General features: G+C 44.7%; 1 protein-coding gene across 1 annotated transcript in view; it reads left to right on the forward strand.

Moving 5' to 3' along the window:
* Nucleotides 1-1,892: 1,892 nt before the first annotated feature.
* Nucleotides 1,893-17,660, forward strand: part of asic2 (acid-sensing (proton-gated) ion channel 2) — a gene marked incomplete at its 5' end in the record, with an annotated part of 441,728 nt that continues 425,960 nt past the window's right edge. The window contains one exon of the mRNA XM_083780701.1: nucleotides 1,893-2,465. Coding sequence (XP_083636827.1) covers nucleotides 1,893-2,465 — 573 coding nt within the window. The remainder of the gene's footprint in view (nucleotides 2,466-17,660) is intronic.

The raw sequence follows: 17,660 nt of genomic DNA on the forward strand, positions 1-17,660 counted from the left end.
TTTGTCATAAACCTCATGTGACATTATGGCTCTGCATCATTTTTCTCTGTGTGCCACCATGCAAACCAAATCCACAGGGCACAATGTTTATCATCACAACCTGGCACGGAGACAACCCTCTCACGCTCATTATTTTTCTCACTTTTCTCTCTCTTGCTCTGCTAATTCCCTACTTCCCTACTAACCCCCTATGTCTCCTTGCATATGACAACCCCCACCCCATCCCCACACCTTTCCCTCTTCTTCCATCTCTTCCAAAATCTCCATCTCGCTTCCATCCATCTTCCATTCCATAGGGGAAAGAAAAGAACGGGCGGGCTAAAAGACAAATGAGAGTGAACAGAGGAAAGAGAAACGGATTCAATAAGAGTTTTTACTGTGGAGAAAGCTAGCATGGAGAGCGTTTTTGTGTGATGTCTGTCCCCCCCAGCCCCCCTCCCGTGACTATCTCTGTCTCTCTCCAACCCATTCCCTTTTGCTCTCTCTCTCTCTCTCTCTCTCTCTCGCTCTCGCGCTCTCTCTCGCTCTCTCTCTCTTCTCTCTCTCTCTGCGTAAGCGCATGTGTGCCTCCCATCCCTCGCATTCACTGTAGTTCACTGCCGCCACAGATGAGCTGGGAAGAGGAGGTTAAGAGGATGTATATGCCCAGAAGAAAACAGGAGGAGTTTGAACTGGCATGCACAGCTAACCGGCGGCTCTGATCATCTGCGGCTCGCTCGCCCTCCCAACCTCTCGCTCTCTCTTCCACCCCGCCTCTCTCTCTTTCTCTCACGCTCGTTCACACACATACACACACTCTCTCTCTCAGACCTCGCACTGGCTGGATGTCATCTCGCTACGCTGAACGAGAGGTGCTTAGGCTTGTCAGTAACTGGGCAGGGAGATCCTGAAATCTGGAAGTGCGTGCATGCGACCAAGCGTGTGTGTGTGTGTGTGTGTGTGTGTGTGTGTGTGTGTGTGTCTATGAATTGTGCTTTTGACTGACTGAGTGCAAAGCAGGGGCATTGATATAAACAGAGACAGCTTTGATTGGCTTGAGTGACTCTCGTTTGCTTCCTGTGTCACATTGGACCTAACTACCTCTGGGATTTTGTCAACGAAAACAAACACAGCAAGGGTTTGGGGGGCAACAGGAGGGACAGATGACGTGTGTGTGTCTGTGTGACTGTGTGTGTTGGGGCAAGCAGGGCATGTAGTTGGAAGCCACAGTCACGCTGGCATCCACCGTGACTCTTCACTGAAGGGAGGGATTGAGAAAGTTGGGGGGGGGGGGGGGGGGTGGGGACTGGAGGAGAGGGATGGCTTGAGGGAGCATATCTCTCCTGGCATTGCTGTTTCGTTTTATAATTATCTCGGTTAACTGGAAGTGGTATAACACACAGTAAAATGATATTAACATCCTAAAATAATTGTAACGTGGAAGAGTGTACAAATGGACCTGCAGGGTATTGGTTGTCATTCACTACAGGTGTCAGTGTATTTCCGTGTCTGAATCTGTCTGTTCCCTGTCTCTCACATTGCCCCTCTGTTTTACTGTCTCTCTCTTTCTCTCCTGCTCGCTCTACTTGGTGTGAAAGTTTATCCTTACAGCCAGGCATGCTGGGCATCTCTGTTGCATATACTGTATGTAGGGCATTCGTTGACATCCGTCTTTCATCTGTCTCTCTCTATGCAGGTGTGAATACGGAGGCTCCCTGGTACAGGTGTGAATACGGAGGCTCCCTGGTACAGGTGTGAATACGGAGGCTCCCTGGTACAGGTGTGAATACGGAGGCTCCCTGGTACAGGTGTGAATACGGAGGCTCCCTGGTACAGGGAGTGGATACGGAGGCTCCCTGGTACAGGTGTGAATACGGAGGCTCCCTGGTACAGGGGCTGGAGGGCTGATGATGATGGACCTGAAGGAGAGCTGTGGCAGTGAGGGGAGCCACGAGACCTCCAGTCTGCAGCCCACCTCCTGGCAGGCCTTCGCTCACACCAGCACACTCCACGGCCTGCGCTTCATCTTCCCTTATGGTCAGCCTACCGCCCGGCGGCTGCTCTGGGCGGCCGCTCTGTTGACCTGCCTGGGACTGTTGGCCCTGGAGAGTGCAGAGTGCCTGGCCTACTTCCTGTCTTACCCCCACGTGACCAGCATGGACGCGGTGGTATCGGGCAGCCTTGTGTTCCCCGTCGTCACCGTTTGCAATCTCAACGCGTATCGCTTCAGCCAGCTGACGCGCAACGACCTGTACCACGCCGGAGAGCTTCTGGCCCTGCTCGACGTCCACCTGGCCATCCCCCAGCCTCACCTGGCCGAGCCCGACGTGCTGGCCTTCCTCCAGGACAAGGCCAACTTCACCGCCTATAAACCCAAGGCCTTTAGCATGAAGGACTTCATCGAGCGGGTTGGACACGACTTGAAGGACATGATGCTGTACTGTCGTTATCAAGGCCAGGAATGTAGCCACAGCGACTTCACAACCGTGAGTACACTATCGCTCACCTTGCTTAACATTTCGGCAATCCTGCAGAGCCTCCAAATTCAAAAGAGAGAGAGCCTCATTATTCTTTGCTGTGTGATTGCGTTTGCTTGATTGATTTATTTTTGGCGGCATAAGGCTATAAGCCACGGTGTCTGTCTGGGTTAGTGGGTTCTTGTCCTTATTCCTCTGTGCGTTTTCCGCTGGTTACATAATTTGGAGTGTGCTGATGGATGCTTTTCCCCTCGTACGCTGTTGTGCTGTGAGAGTTCCCTGCTGTGTTTCCTTTGGGAGACTTGGACCCATGTGCACAGCTTGTATAATATGTCTCTGTGCCTTAAGCAGACTTGTTTACTCGTTGTCAACCCTATAAATACATTTTATTATACTCTGCACCGGTAACCCCGACACGCATTGGCATGTTTTGTCACGACACTTTCTGCAACAGGTCTACAGTACATTGAACACACCTCTGACATGATGTACAGTATTATGGTTCTAACCAAGGAAACGATCTATAGGACAGATTACAAGATTCACCAGCAACTTTTATTATTACTGTTGTAAACTCTAAGTACTTGACCCTCGTCTGGTTTGACAGACAGGTAGTGTGTGTTCAGGCTGGCTGGTGTGTGATAATCCGGTTTAAGTATTCCTTCGGTGCGGCGACTGCGGCGGCGGGCCCGGGAGAACAATAACGAGACAGTATCACGCTAAAGGTTCACAAAGTTTATTACACAAACAGGAACATATATAGTGCTGGATCATAATGACATGACAACAAGATGAGACATAAATCGTGCCTACTGTAGCAAGGCTGACCTTGCTGTCTGAGATGTCTCTCATAGCCTAACCATAAAGTATGCTACAGATCAGGCAGTACACAATACATATCAAGTACACTGTGTCTCATGTTCAAGTACATAGACATGGGCTCATGATTATAACATAACAATTACCAGCCCACATTTTATATAAACTGATCAGGATCTGCAAATGATCCTTGGCTACTTGCTAACTGGTGAGTGGAGATAAAACACCAGCCGTAGCTTTGAATAGTGTGAAATTGCCACCAGCCATCATGTGCTGATGCTGTACGTTGCCTGAGAAGTGTACCTAATTCATTTATTCTGTTCTGAAGAAGGCATATACGCCAAAATGTCAAGGAAACTAATTTGGGAGGTATTTATCAGTGTGTGGACTTTCCTCATTGTTTCAGTATTGTGGTGTTATATTAGATTTGTAACACGTCTGCTATACTTACTCTGCTGCTAATCTTGGCAAGTGATCAATAATCTGCTCCTCCAACAATGGTTGGTTGGTAAAAAAAAATATGAAAGATGCAAGCAAAGTCACTGTATCGTATGACAAACCTATAGACAGAGGGAGGCAGGAGCACGTGCCCAGGCCAGTACTAATACATGCCATTACATACAGTATGCCAATACTACCACAGGCAGGTTAAGTCTGGCCCCTCTCAATTGTGGGAGGACTTCAAGGCCAGCCAGATTCATCTGGAACCAGGCTATTAACCAGCTAGGGCCCAGTATGTAAATATGGGGCAGGACATTGCGGAAATCAAGTGCTGAGAGGGACGAGACTAATATCCAAGCAGTGATATTGGTATCGCTACGCGATGGTATGCCAATACATGCCATAGTAGTAATCTACCATAGGCTGCTGCAAAAGGTTGTCCATGGATTGCAGTTAGAGCAAAGCACAGTTTTGCAGCCATGACCGTCAGGTGTTAAGGGTTCTGATGATCACAAGCATGCTGCATATATACTGTAAATAGTAAATACTGCAAAGATCTGATCTGCTTTATTGAGCTGTTTGGTTTAAGGAAATCTACATTTGATGTCATTAACCACTTAAGCCCTGTTTTAGGCTACTTGTACACAGAATTGCGGAAATAGTCAATCTATAAACTCACAACACATATGTGTTGTGCGTTTGTAGATTGGCTATGATATTATCATTGCGAGGCACTGTGAGACTGTAGATCTCCTATTTTTTTTTTAATTTTTGAAAATCCTTTTTTTGCCCAAAACGGGGATGCACTTACACACTACAATAGTATGACTCTCAACCAGAAGGCTGAAAACTCCTTATCTAATGCATTAAAGCATCTTTGCCTTTAGTGTTTCTAATCCAGATGGGTATATCAACCCATCTGGATTAGAAACACTAAAGGCAAAGATGTTTCATCTTGAGATGGCCTTAACTGCTGAAAACGCTTGGATTTAGGGATGTGAATTATCTGATAAGTTTTGATAAGCTTATCGATCGATTAACCGGTTAGTTGATAAGCAGCGTTTTCGTAAAGAATCGGATAATCTTAATTTCCGTCAGTGTCTAACATACAAATCTACATATTTCTGTTACAAAGAAATAATACAAAAGGCATATTATATTCCTTAAAGGTATATTCAGTGATTTCACAAAAAAAACCTTAGGTTTCGTTTTTGGCTGTGGGACCCAGCCTTTCGTCCAATCAGGATAGAGAGTCAAAAACGAAACCTAAGGTTTTTTTACCCCCAGGGGTTAACTGGGGACAGGGAGGAACTCCTTATATGGTCAGCACACTCTATAGTAGGGAGGATTATCACAACAAAACAAAAAAATAAGTGATATTTGAATTAAGTGAAATCACTGAATATACCTTTAATCAAATATTTATTTGACCATTGACGATACAGGGCCAGGCAATGGCATCTTTGTATGTGCGTTCCTTGGCCACACGTGCGTGCAGACAGCATTACATTGAACATTCACAGAAAACCACCCAATGATAGAACCGCGTACTTTTTTGATTAATTACGATTAGTTATTAACTGTTAAGTTTAACGGCAATTAATCGATTAACGATTAACTATTTACATCCCTAATTCGATTAACAAATAGTGGATTGATGACGTGACGGTTTTAGTGATTTCATGTTCCAGTGAAGTGGATGCCCCCCCTGGGGCAACCCATGCACTCAGCCATACATAAACTCACACCTGAGCGCTCACTTTGGTGTTCTCTGTCAGAGCATCTAATCATTTTTGCGTTCTCCCAGTTGCTTTCTGTAAAGTGCATCAAGAGGCTACACTCCTGTGTTGTGACTCTCTAATTGACTCCCCTCACTGACCCCTTGTATGATGCGTGACCTGCACTGCCTTTGACCCACAGTGTGAGTCAGATAATCATGTCAACAGCAGCTACAAGCAGGCTCCCTTCTTTTTGCCGTCTGCCTGTTGCTTTGCTGACTTCTCGTCTGTCTGTCTGTCTGTCTCACAGACACTTTTATTTTTTCTAATTTTTTATCCCACAATTTTGCAACCCGTTTAAGCCAATTATCTAATGTAATCCTGGGTGCTACACTTTCTCTGCCAAGCACGGACTGACTTCATGCTTCCTTCCTTCTATTCATGAGGCGTCACTGTTCACTTGACAGGGGGGGAGGGGGGGGGGTGCGTTTCCTTAGCCATGCGATTCCTTGGACGTATTGCATGGAAGGAACACGTTATTCCAACCAGTTCCTTTCTCCTCGTTCAGGGGCCCGGCTGGCCAGGGGGAGGCAGTTTAGAGAACAGGATTACTGCATGTTTTTTTATGATGGTACCTACCCTAGGGGACACGGTTAGAACGTGCAAAGCCCAGGACCTTCTAACTGTGAGGCTGTGACACTATTGTCTGAAGTCACTTTCACACGCACAGTATTGTGGAAGTTTATGCTGGCAGGACCTTTGAGTTAAGTCCGGGTAATATGAGATTGAGCCCAAAATGTGTGATTGTAGCTGTACAATGTACAGTGCATTTACTGTAAGTGGACGTGTTGATGCGTTCTATTGTTGCAGACGAGTGGAGCCTCCCCTCCTCCGGATAGAGAGAGAGATACAGTAGTTAACTGAAATCCAGTTTCATTTTACTTTTCTTAGGGTTTGAGTTGGAAAGTATTCACTGATCGAACTTCATGAAATGGCTTGTAGCGGCTCCTAGCCAGCAGAAATATGACAACGCTCCAACAGATGTCTTTAAGGTCGTTTTATTTCGTCCCCTTTGACACCGTGAAAAACTGCAAAAACAAACATACAAATATTCTTTTTAAACACCATGAAATATGCATTTTGAATGTCCTTGTTGTAACTTGGTCAATCATGACTTCCGGATTTATGGTAAACAAACACAAATGAAACTTAAACAAACAATTGATGGAACTACAACACTATTTTACAACACAGAGACCAACAACATGTAACGTACCGTGTGCGCCTTCTGCCGTTCTTTTGGAGCTACTCTTCAATTCTCTTATATTTATATTATTACGGACACTCTTTGTGCCGTTAGCAGAGCTCCTCTCAACCCCGCGACTCAGCTTGAAACTGCCTGAGCCAGCTCACACCGGTGCCATTAATGCTACTCACAGGCTCTTCCTGCACGCCCTCAACACGTCATAATTTAACCAGGCATTAAGGACCAGGCACCACACACGGGCATGCACATACAATTTGTACCCAAAAATGTTCCCATATGCAATAAAAAAATAGAATAGAAAATAGATAGAAAATAGAATAGCAAATGGAAATAGAAAAGTACAAAAATACCCATTGCTGGGACAGTTACATGGCTCATAAGCAAAATAAAACATAAACGTCTCCTTTAGTAATTGTAGACAATGAGCAACTACCTGCGCTTCCCTGCGCAGAGTCCACTCCACTGGTACATAGAGACCAACGTTGTATTTCCAGCTCGGAGGCAGGGACGGCTCCAGGGGGGGGAAAGGGGGGGGGGGGGGGGGGTGTTAGCCCCCCCCCCTCAAAACAAGCCCAATTGACTGATGTAAACCATGTAAACCAAGATGCATTAGCCCCCCCTCTAAATAGCCACCCCCCCCCCCCCCCATAGCACCCCCAGTCACAATTTCTGGAGCCGTCGCTGCTCGGAGGACGGCTCATTTTGATGAGAAGCAGGTGTAGCTATAGTTGCCGCATGTCAAGAAATTCAATATATCTGTCATGTTCTGTGAAGGAAGAAAAAAAATGATTGAATTTGATCCTCACTTATCTCCCTCACACTGTTATATATACGGGAGTAGCTAATGTGTGTGTCTACTACTACCCAGACACCGCCCATCACCTTATCAACTCTCTATTTACCTTCATGTGTGAACGCATCTGAAATGCCATTCTCTTACCTGCTAGATGTGTGAAAGACAACAACCTCCATCTCTCTTTCTCTGTTGACTTGGGACACCATCATTTGTCTAACTCTCTCCCAAAGAAAAATGCTTGATAGAGTTGTTGGGTGAGGATGATGGTAGACTCCCAAATGGTCAGTCCAAGAAGCAGGGATGGAGGCATGTGTGATGGTGAGGGAGAGAGTATGCAGATAGAAGCGTAGCTGTGAACGCAGCAGTGCAGTATGCAGTTTGGGCTATTATTTATCAGTGAATAAATGCTCCTACTGTGCATTAGAGATGTTTCTGGTGGAGCGGGTAATATCCGCCTATGGGGCGCTGGAGCATGAGTGAATTTTAAATCCTAAATTACAAACTAGTCTGTCATCTCTTTTCCATGTAACTGACACCCTTCATCTCCATGCTCCATATGCCTGGCCTGCTCACCAAAACATTGCGTCCTATGAGAGTAGTTAAAGCAGCACTTCACTGCTGCAAGAAGCTTGCAGTCACTCAAGCGTATAGCACTATTTGTAGAGGGAGAGATCATTGTCGAGAATTACTATAACAATAACTATAAAAATGTGGAATTGAAGTGGATGGCACAGTCCACATCACAACTACAATGAGCAATTTTATGTATGGCAGAATCGCAGCCTGTCAAAATCAATCAGAAGGACATCTAGGATGAAATCTGTCTCTTTCGTCCTCTGAAATTATGTTTTTTATTAATGGAGATGAGGAGACTATTATGAATAAATAAATAATGCTAGCTGGTAGCTGCATTACCTCGGGTACAACTGTCTCACGTATAATGAATGATTAATGATATTAATGATATCTCCTGTATGTGTCTTTTAGCACCATGGAGATCTCTCACTCTCTCCCTGCTCTGTGTGGGCTGGTGCGTGTTTTGTGCCACTGTTTACAGAACGTTGCTCGCATAATTACCGCTATAAGTTATCGTGCTTTATGTGAACGGCTCTTCTTGAATATTACTCCAGTTACCATCATCACTCCTAGCCAGGGGTGAGAAGAGACCATCCCCATCATTAAGGTGAAAACCGGCACATGCATATTGACTGTTGTGTAAACCTTTACAAACAGGATCATGTTAGTTCATTGTCTCCACCAGGCCAAGAAACACTGCATAATCATGTTTAGTATGTCCTCAATTTCATTAAGACAAACATATATTAGTAGTTTAAGACCGGTACAACTTTGTTGCAAAGCCTGCAAATCATCTGCATGAATCACTCACTAAGACCCCCCCCCCCCCCCCCCCCCCCAAATAAATAATTGTTGCTCACCCATTCAATCGCCGATTTTATTAACCAATCTGCATTTGCCACAAGGAGACAGAAGAAGCATGCACACACAGTATGCATATGCATGAGCACACCAGTACATATGCAATGCACATCCATTATCACACAGGGCCATGCTACATGTGTGAATACATACACAGTGCACACGCATTCTTTGAATACATTACCATGACACACAAGAGACCAGAGTCAGCATGGGAGTGACATTGTGATGAATGACCGCTGGGAAGCTTGTAGGAACTTAGAAGTCAGTAAGATTTGACTGATGGAACTGGAGCACAGTACTGCAAGTGAAATGTGTGTGTGTGTGTGTGGGTCAGGTGCATCGTTTTATTTTTCAATTTCTTTATGCCGGAGCATCCTAACATTTACCTTGAATAGGTGTTTTTGCCCATTTATTGCATTCAATGACACCAAAATAGTAGCTATTGAATTCAGTCAATAGTAGTAATCTGAATTCAGTCTAGGCAATCACGCAGAGCCTTGGCTGTTGTTGGACAGCCAAAAGCTTATTTGTTGTTGTTGAATTGGAATCTATTCATCGTCTGTTGCAGTGGTTCTAAATGTGGGGTGCAGGGACTCCAAGGGGTCCTTGAGTGTTCCAGTTGTTCCCCAGCAAGATGATTGATAACAATGGGAACAGAACTATCAATCATTACAGGTTTGTAACTCTGAGAGTGTACAAATGGAAAACGGGATAGACCCATAAGGATCCATTTGGGTGCCACAAATTGCACAGGCTAATATTTACACTAAATACATTAACTAGATAAAATGATTTGTTTCTGTGTAGTTTGGGGTCCCAGAGATAAAGCTCTATTGTCACTGTTCATGTTTTTGAATATTTTGATAAGTTTTCACCTACCTAATCTATTAGTTCGATTAACTGTTAACCTCGCTGCAGACATGTGCAGTGTGTTTTATGGCATCAGGGTGACTTCCCAAATGAACTAATAAAAGTGATACATTTTTGAGTGGTGCAACCACTCCAAGGAACAGCAATGTCCGTGTTCACCTATATGTTCACCTATGTTGACGTTAATGAGTCGAGAGAGAGAGAGAGAGAGAGAGAGAGAGAGAGACATAGACAGAGAGCATAGAGAGAGAGACATACTGTAGACAGTGAGCATAGACAGAGAGCAGAGAGAGAGAGACAGAGAGCGAGAGAGAGAGAGAGAGAGAGAGAGAGAGAGAGAGAGAGAGAGAGAGAGAGAGAGAGAGAGAGAGAGAGAGAGAGAGAGAGAGAGAGAGAGAGAGAGAGAGAGAGAGAGAGAGAGAGAGAGAGAGAGAGAGAGAGAGAGAGAGAGAGAGAGAGAGAGAGAGAGATATCTCTCAGTTCACAGGTGTGATTTTTTTCTCTCTAAGAAACTTTGCCCGGGTGCTGAGTAAGACCACAGTCATGATCGCACCATCCTGACAAGAATGGCGAGGCTTGTTCATGTGGGCCCAAATCACTGATACCATTCCCGTGCCACATCGGCCACTTTCCCCAGATTGTCTGTTATTTATTTTAATTTCATATATTTTGTCTATCCTGCTCCTGCCTGCCATTGACTGGATGACAACCCGATCCAAACGGTGGCATATAGACCTGCGCTTCACCCAATTACTCTGGCTCTCACATCATGTCTTGCAGGAAAGCCGTGGGAATGCACTTGACATGTTCTTGCTTACTTTTTTTATCGCAACACCCACCACAGTGGGTGTAATTCTAACCATGGTTAAATCCTGATTGGTCACACTGACAGCCTTCCCTACATCATTGTCTGCCAAAGTGAATCAGTTAATGTACCCATCCAGCACTGGCCTTGTGCTCCACTAAACCACTGGCCCAGATATTTGTTATTTGAGAGTGTACCCCATTACAGTCAGTATTAATGAGAGAGCTGATAGCACCCAGACCATGGCCTCTTTATCACACTGACGGTAATTAGCCACTTGTCAGTTCAGCCTGACAAAAGCCATGTTAGAACAGCAGTGCATATATAATATATATTCAGTAAATAGCCAGCACCAATTTATTATATTGGTGCTGGCTATTTACTGAAACCACGATTATTGCGAACGCAGTGAGCCACTTACTATGACAGCAAGGGCTAAATGTCTGTGTGTGTGTGGTTGTGTGTGTGTGTGTGTGTGTTACAGCTGCGCCCTGTGTGTGTGTGTGTGTGTGTGTGTGTGTGTCACGCTGTTACACCACCCGCCCGCCACCAGAGGGCGCAGCTGTAGCACACACACACACACACACACACACACACACACACAGGGCGCAGCTGTAACACACACACACACACACACACAACCACACACACACGAGCTGCGTTCGCTTCACGCGTTTGCGCGTCTTACTTGTCCTCTACATCTAACTTGTGGTCTTATCACTCGAATAGCTAATTATTGCATGGCCACAGTCGCACTGAACAACTGTTGCTCTACTATTGGGAAGGCTACAGTACATGTCTTTCTATTTGAAAGGCAAATTCATATTGTGTGCATGTTGTGCATGTGCATGTTGTGCATGTGCGTGTGCACGCGCTGGAGTGAGGGCCTCATCAGTCAGGGAGAAGGAAGAGGAGATGTCAAGTCATGGGGAGAGACGCCACTGGAGTTGGCATTCATGCCAGCAGGAGGAGAGAGAGAGGTGAGAGGGAGAATAGGTACTGTATATGGCCCATTACCCCAGCAGCCTGCCACAAGATGTATGTCATCATGGCCCTGGGAGGAAGAGATAGATTGTGTGTGAGACCATGTGTATTGCTTTGAGCATGCTGAAAGGCATCTATTGTGTGTATTTGTGCTATACGATGGTGCAGTCAACTTGAGTACATTGTCTGTGGATTTTTTCCTGAGTGCATGAGTGTCTGTATGTCAGTGATACTGTAGCTCATGCATGCAGTCAATGTTTGTAGATGTTGTGACCTCTGTGATGTTCACTTTGTAGGTGATCTCGGTGATAATCCAACCACGTATATACATCCAAAAGAAGTGCAAGTAAAGTGGAGTTCATGAAGGTTAAATGCAGGAGAAAATAAAATATGACAAGGTAAAAACCTAGTATGTGGCTGGATGTATGAAACACTAGAGGGATTTTAATTTAAAACATCAGATACAAGAAGTGCAACTTAATTCATCAGTGAGATTCAGATCTTTGCAGGGACGTATCTATGACTTTAAAGATGTATTTTTCGTAAACCAGAGGCAGAGACATGGCTTTATTATCCAACTGATTGATATGAAACGTATTTACTGGTTTCATACAACAACTGACTCTCTAATAGCTAGAGACAGACGCGTAACTAGATGTCAGTGGGCCCCGACGCAGGCTGATCACACCTAGTTGGTGTGAGAGAAGAGGAGGCAGGGGACAGGGTGAGATGGAGGCAGATGATTCGCTGTGGCGACCCCCGAAGGGAAAATCCGAAAGGAAAAGAAGGGTTGTTTCTTTTCTCCAGCTTGATCTTAATCTATTTCAACAATCTACACTCATATCCGGATGAAACATCATGGTGCATAACATTTTTTAAATAAACAAATCAGAGTGCTCTAGATGGATGTAATCATGAGTAACTCAACTCAACTCAACTTTATTTATATAGCACATTTAAAACAACCATAGCTGCCACAAAGTGCTGTACAGTACATAGGTAAAACAGTAAGTAAACACATAGACTAAAAACACAGAATACAAAGACAACACACAAAACAAGAAAAGGAGGGGGGGAAGCAAGTTCAGGAACAGAGGTCTCATGCTGTGTTAAAAGCCAAAGAATAAAAGTGCGTTTTCAGTGAGGTTTTAAAAATGGCCAGAGAGGGGGCCTGCCTAAGTTGCAGGGGAAGGTCGTTCCAGAGCTTGGGGGCAGCGATTGAAAAAGCTCTGTCCCCTCTAAGCTTCCGCTTCGCCCTCGGGACCTCTAGCAGCATCAGGTCAGCTGACCTGAGGGAGCGGGCGGGAGAGTAGGGGTGGAGGAGCTCAGAGTGGTATGGAGGGGCGAGACCACTTAAAGCTTTAAAAGTAAAAAGCAGAACCTTGAACTGGATTCTAAAGTTCACTGGCAGCCAGTGGAGAGAGGCGAGGATGGGAGTTATATGCTCTCTCTTACGCGTGCCAGTTAGTAGTCGGGCAGCCGCGTTCTGAATTAACTGGAGCCGAGCAAAGGAAGACTGACTGGCTCCAAGGTAGAGGGCGTTACAGTAATCCAGCCGAGATGTAATAAAGGCATGGATTACTGTCTCAAGGTGCTGAGTGGTTAAAAAGGTTTTTACCTTTGCCAGTTGTCGCAAATCAAAAAAGCTAGACTTCACCACTGGGCTAATTTGGCGATCTAGCTTAAAGTCGTTGTCCATTTTAAAACCTAGGTTGGAGACTGTTGGCTTCACAAACTGTGCCAGGGGGCCTAGATCAAAGGGAGGGGGGTTACCAGAACCCCACCACCACCTCAGTTTTCTTATCATTGAAGCTTAGAAAGCTTAGGCCCATCCAGGCTTTAATGTCATCCAGGCAAGAGAGAAGAGCTTTAGGATCAGCGTCTTTCTTCTTTAGGGGAACATAGATCTGACTGTCATCAGCATAGAAATGGAACGAAATGCCATGTTTTCTGAGGATGGACCCTAGCGGCAGGAGATATAGGGAGAAGAGCACTGCGGCTAAAATAGAGCCCTGTGGAACACCATACGACAACGGCGCCGGGGAGGATTCTGAGCCAGCAGCGCTGACAGACATGGTTCTGCCCGTCAGGTAGGACCTGAACCACCCTAGCGCAGTTCCACAGATACCCACTAGGTGCTGCAAGCGCCAGAGTAGGACGTTGTGGTCGACTGTGTCGAACGCAGCCGTCGGGTCCAGCAGGACAAGAATTACATTAGCATCATTAGCTATGAGGATGTCGTTAAATACCCTAACTAGTGCAGACTCTGTACTATGCCGGGTTTTGAAGCCAGACTGGAAGACCTCAGGGATCTTATGCTTTTTTTTAATACTTATTACTCTTACTCGAGTACATTTCCAAGACAATTTATTTTACTTTTACTCGAGTAAAGTTTGACTGTTTTGTCTGGCTTTCAGACATGATGTCATGTGGCAGCCAAGTCTATGGACTTTTAATGTTTGGGAACCAGTTTCGGGTCCAGTTGAGGCTCACACAAACAAACAAGCCCTAATAGAGCACCGAAGTCTGACGTCACTTTCAGTAGAGGGCGTCAGTCCCCAGGTTCATGTATTTGTTTAGTTGCATTGAAATCCCCATTGAGGCGATTTTAGATCGCCTCATATAACAACTGTGTTTGAAAAATAAACATGTCACCCTGGCCGTTTCACTCATATGGATATGAAGAATCAACTGACTGAGAGAAAACGCTAATGTTACTGCTGCTGAATTAGTTAGATTTTCGCTAGAAGCAGACTGTATCATATATGAGTGACTGACTGTTGCAAACAATACAGAGACACCTTCCCGACAATAACGCCGAGACAGCTTGTTTATTTTTGGACCACAACGCTTATAGTAGACGATATTAAGATCACCCCATGTTATTCCCCATAGAGACATTACTTCTGCGAACCAGGGGAATCGTCGGGATGAGAGAGTTACGTCAGGACTTCGGTGCTCTAGTCTATACCACCACTTTTATACTGAAAAACATCCCTCCATGTGCAAAAAATGAAGGCTTTAGTGGCTTTGTGAGAATAGTATTGTGCATTTTGCTTTGGCAATGTTCTTCTCGTGCCAGTAAAGCCCATTGCATTTAATTGAATTGAAATATTGGAGGCAGACTACTAGGATGGTGAAGTGCTTACATGTTTGTATTAATGAATGGTATTTTTTCCCTTTCTTCCCCCTACTCTAAGCATCCGGTTTCTAAGAGCACAAGCTCTTATGATGTGCTTCATTATAATCAATCAATCACACTGAAGGACAGATGAAACCGGACATGGAGAAATTGGAAGACAAAACTAGCGAATGGATGTAGAAGGACAATTCTTTCTTAATGGACAGCAGCCAAAACAGCTGAAGTACCGGTACTTGAAAGCTGCATTATTCAGAAAGGAAAGAGAAGTAGACAACATGTCTGGCTGTTTTGTTTCTTTGTTGTACCATGAAAAGGTCTTTAATACTTTTACTTTTGATACTTAAATACATCTTAACACCAGATACTTTTCTTAAGTAGCCTGTGTGTGTGTGTGTGTGTGTGTGTGTGTGTGTGTGTGTGTGTGTGTGTGTGTGTGTGTGTGTGTGTGTGTGTGTGTGTGTGTGTGTGTGTGTGTGTGTGTGTGTGTGTGTGTGTGTGTGTGTGTGTGTGTGTGTGCGTGCGCAGGGCTGGACAGGGTAAAAAATGAATGGATGGAGCGGCCCATTCATTGGGTTGCCCTGCACCGGGTATATGCCCTGTACGTCAAGTGGCCAGTCCAGGCCTGAATTTACTTTTACTCTTGAATGCTTAAGTACATTTAATAGCACATACTTTTTCACTCTTACTCAAGTAACATTTTGACTGAGCTACTTTTACTTGTAGTGGAGTAAATCTGAATAGGTCGTATTTGTACTCAAGTACTGGGGTCGAGTACTCTGTCCACCTCTGGTAAAATAGAGGTTCAGCCACACCCAGTCATACAGATAAGCATTCCAAAATGTCAAAATTTTAAAATAAAAAAATTATCCCACGATTTTGTAACCCATTTTTCACCCCTGTGTCAATCATCTAATGCACCTCCACCAACCTAGTCCCCATATATATGGGGGACAGGGGGAGAGCAACGGACTTGAACTCATGCTTCCTTCATGCCTGAGTGTCCAAGTTGCTCCTTTACACCTGACAGGGGGAGTTTCCCTGGTTGGACAAAGAATGATTTAGACACCAAGTTTGCATTCATAGCTCATCTGGATCAAAAGTTGTAGAGAAAACCTTTTTCAGGTGGCGGACTGGCGGCCATATTGATTTGACCACTATGATGACCTGGAGGGTTGCTGGCTCGGTCACGGATTCAACAAACATGAGTTTTCTGAACATTTTGAGCCCCTCAGAACATCTGTAACTCCAACAGTTTAGAAAATAGAGCCATGTTTGAACTAGCGGTCATTTAAAAAAGGCCGTGGTCATTTTTGGGTATTTCGCCCTGGATCGAGAATTTGTACAGTTCCCATGTTGTTCACGGGGGTCATATTAGTCAAGAACAATTGAGATATTCTCTCCTAAATGAAGTGCATACATATCTTAGCCAGGTCCTAGACTACTGTGATGTGCGCACACCCCACAGTGACAGAAACATAGAGCTGAGGGACCATAATACATAAGTGCACTCCTGCTAGCTGTTAGATCATGTATTAGAGCAGGGGTTTTCAACTGATTATGAACCAGGGACCACTACCCTGACTGAGAATCAACCTGGGGACCACTGTCGTGTTGGGAGGGGGGATATGGACGTGGTGTGGGGGGAAAATTAACCTTCCATATTAAAATCATGTTGCTGTTCATTGTAACTTACTGTATGTATGAGCGAGCAGACGCATGCAATTAATTATGGGCACATTTCCTTATAATGGTGACTCAACCAGGCAAACCGGTACAGTTTCCCTTGAGATTCTACCTCCCTTTTCTGTGGAAGTTCTTGACGTCCGACTTCCCAGTAACTTACAACATCGATCGAGCGTCATCGTATGTCACCACGTCATTTACTGCATTGTTTCTCAACTTGTGGTCAATACAATAAATTAAAATACAAATCTTCACTTTCCTACATTACTAAATGCATGGTCAGGGACCACATGCAATACCTTCACGGACCACCAGCGGTCCACGGACCACCTGTTGAAAACCCATGTATTAGAGGTTAGAAAGTCTCGCACCAAGTGAACTGAAATGTAGTGCTTCTTGCTTAAGCAAGCAGGTTAGGGTTAGAGGGTTAGAAATATGTAATCTCCCATGAAAATTGAGAATGGAAAGGTATGTAGCAAGAAGAGGGAATACCAGATAGAACAACGTATGCATTTCGGCATTAAGACTTCATCTGCGCTGAACAGTGTCACAGTGGAATGATGTGGTTAGACTTTTTCCTCTCTGTGACTGTGTCCGTATATAGTATTTTTTACCTTTTCCCCAGGCTGCTGGCCTGTTTTTGGGGGCTCAAGATTTTGCTGGAGCCAGGAGCTCTCTCATAGCTTCACGCGTGCTAGTAGAGCTACAGTGTGTGTCGTGGTGGTGGCGGCGGCGGGGGGTTGCTTGGGAGAGAGATAGAAAGCAGGGGAAGATGCGGAGGCGGCGTGCAATGACCACGTTCAAGACAGATACAGTATATCTCATGTTGTGTAAATGTTTATATAGCCAACTAAACTAAGACGTTCACTCAAAATGCACACTTGCCCGATCGGGCAAGCCGGTAGCAACCTTCACCTGCCCGGCCATTTTTTTTACTTGCAAGCGGGCAACAGTTAGTGTCAACCCCTGAAGGGACTTACCGGTAATTGTTCTTTGACATTTCATCAAAACTAATTCCTGTTGTGGATAATAAAGACATCTAAACTAATCTAATCTAACAAGGGAAAATCATTTGCTCAGGTCAATGCATACATTCAGGACAATACATAATTAGTCAATCAGTAATTATTCAATCAATCATTATTGCAGTCAAGAATTCAATCGTCGTGATTTTGTTTACTTTGATATAGTACAGTTCACATCATTTGTCAAAAGAATGTCCGTCAAAGTGCTTCACAG

Source organism: Protomyctophum parallelum, assembly GCF_964188405.1.
Source record: "Protomyctophum parallelum genome assembly, chromosome: 13".
Lineage (NCBI taxonomy): Eukaryota > Metazoa > Chordata > Actinopteri > Myctophiformes > Myctophidae > Protomyctophum > Protomyctophum parallelum.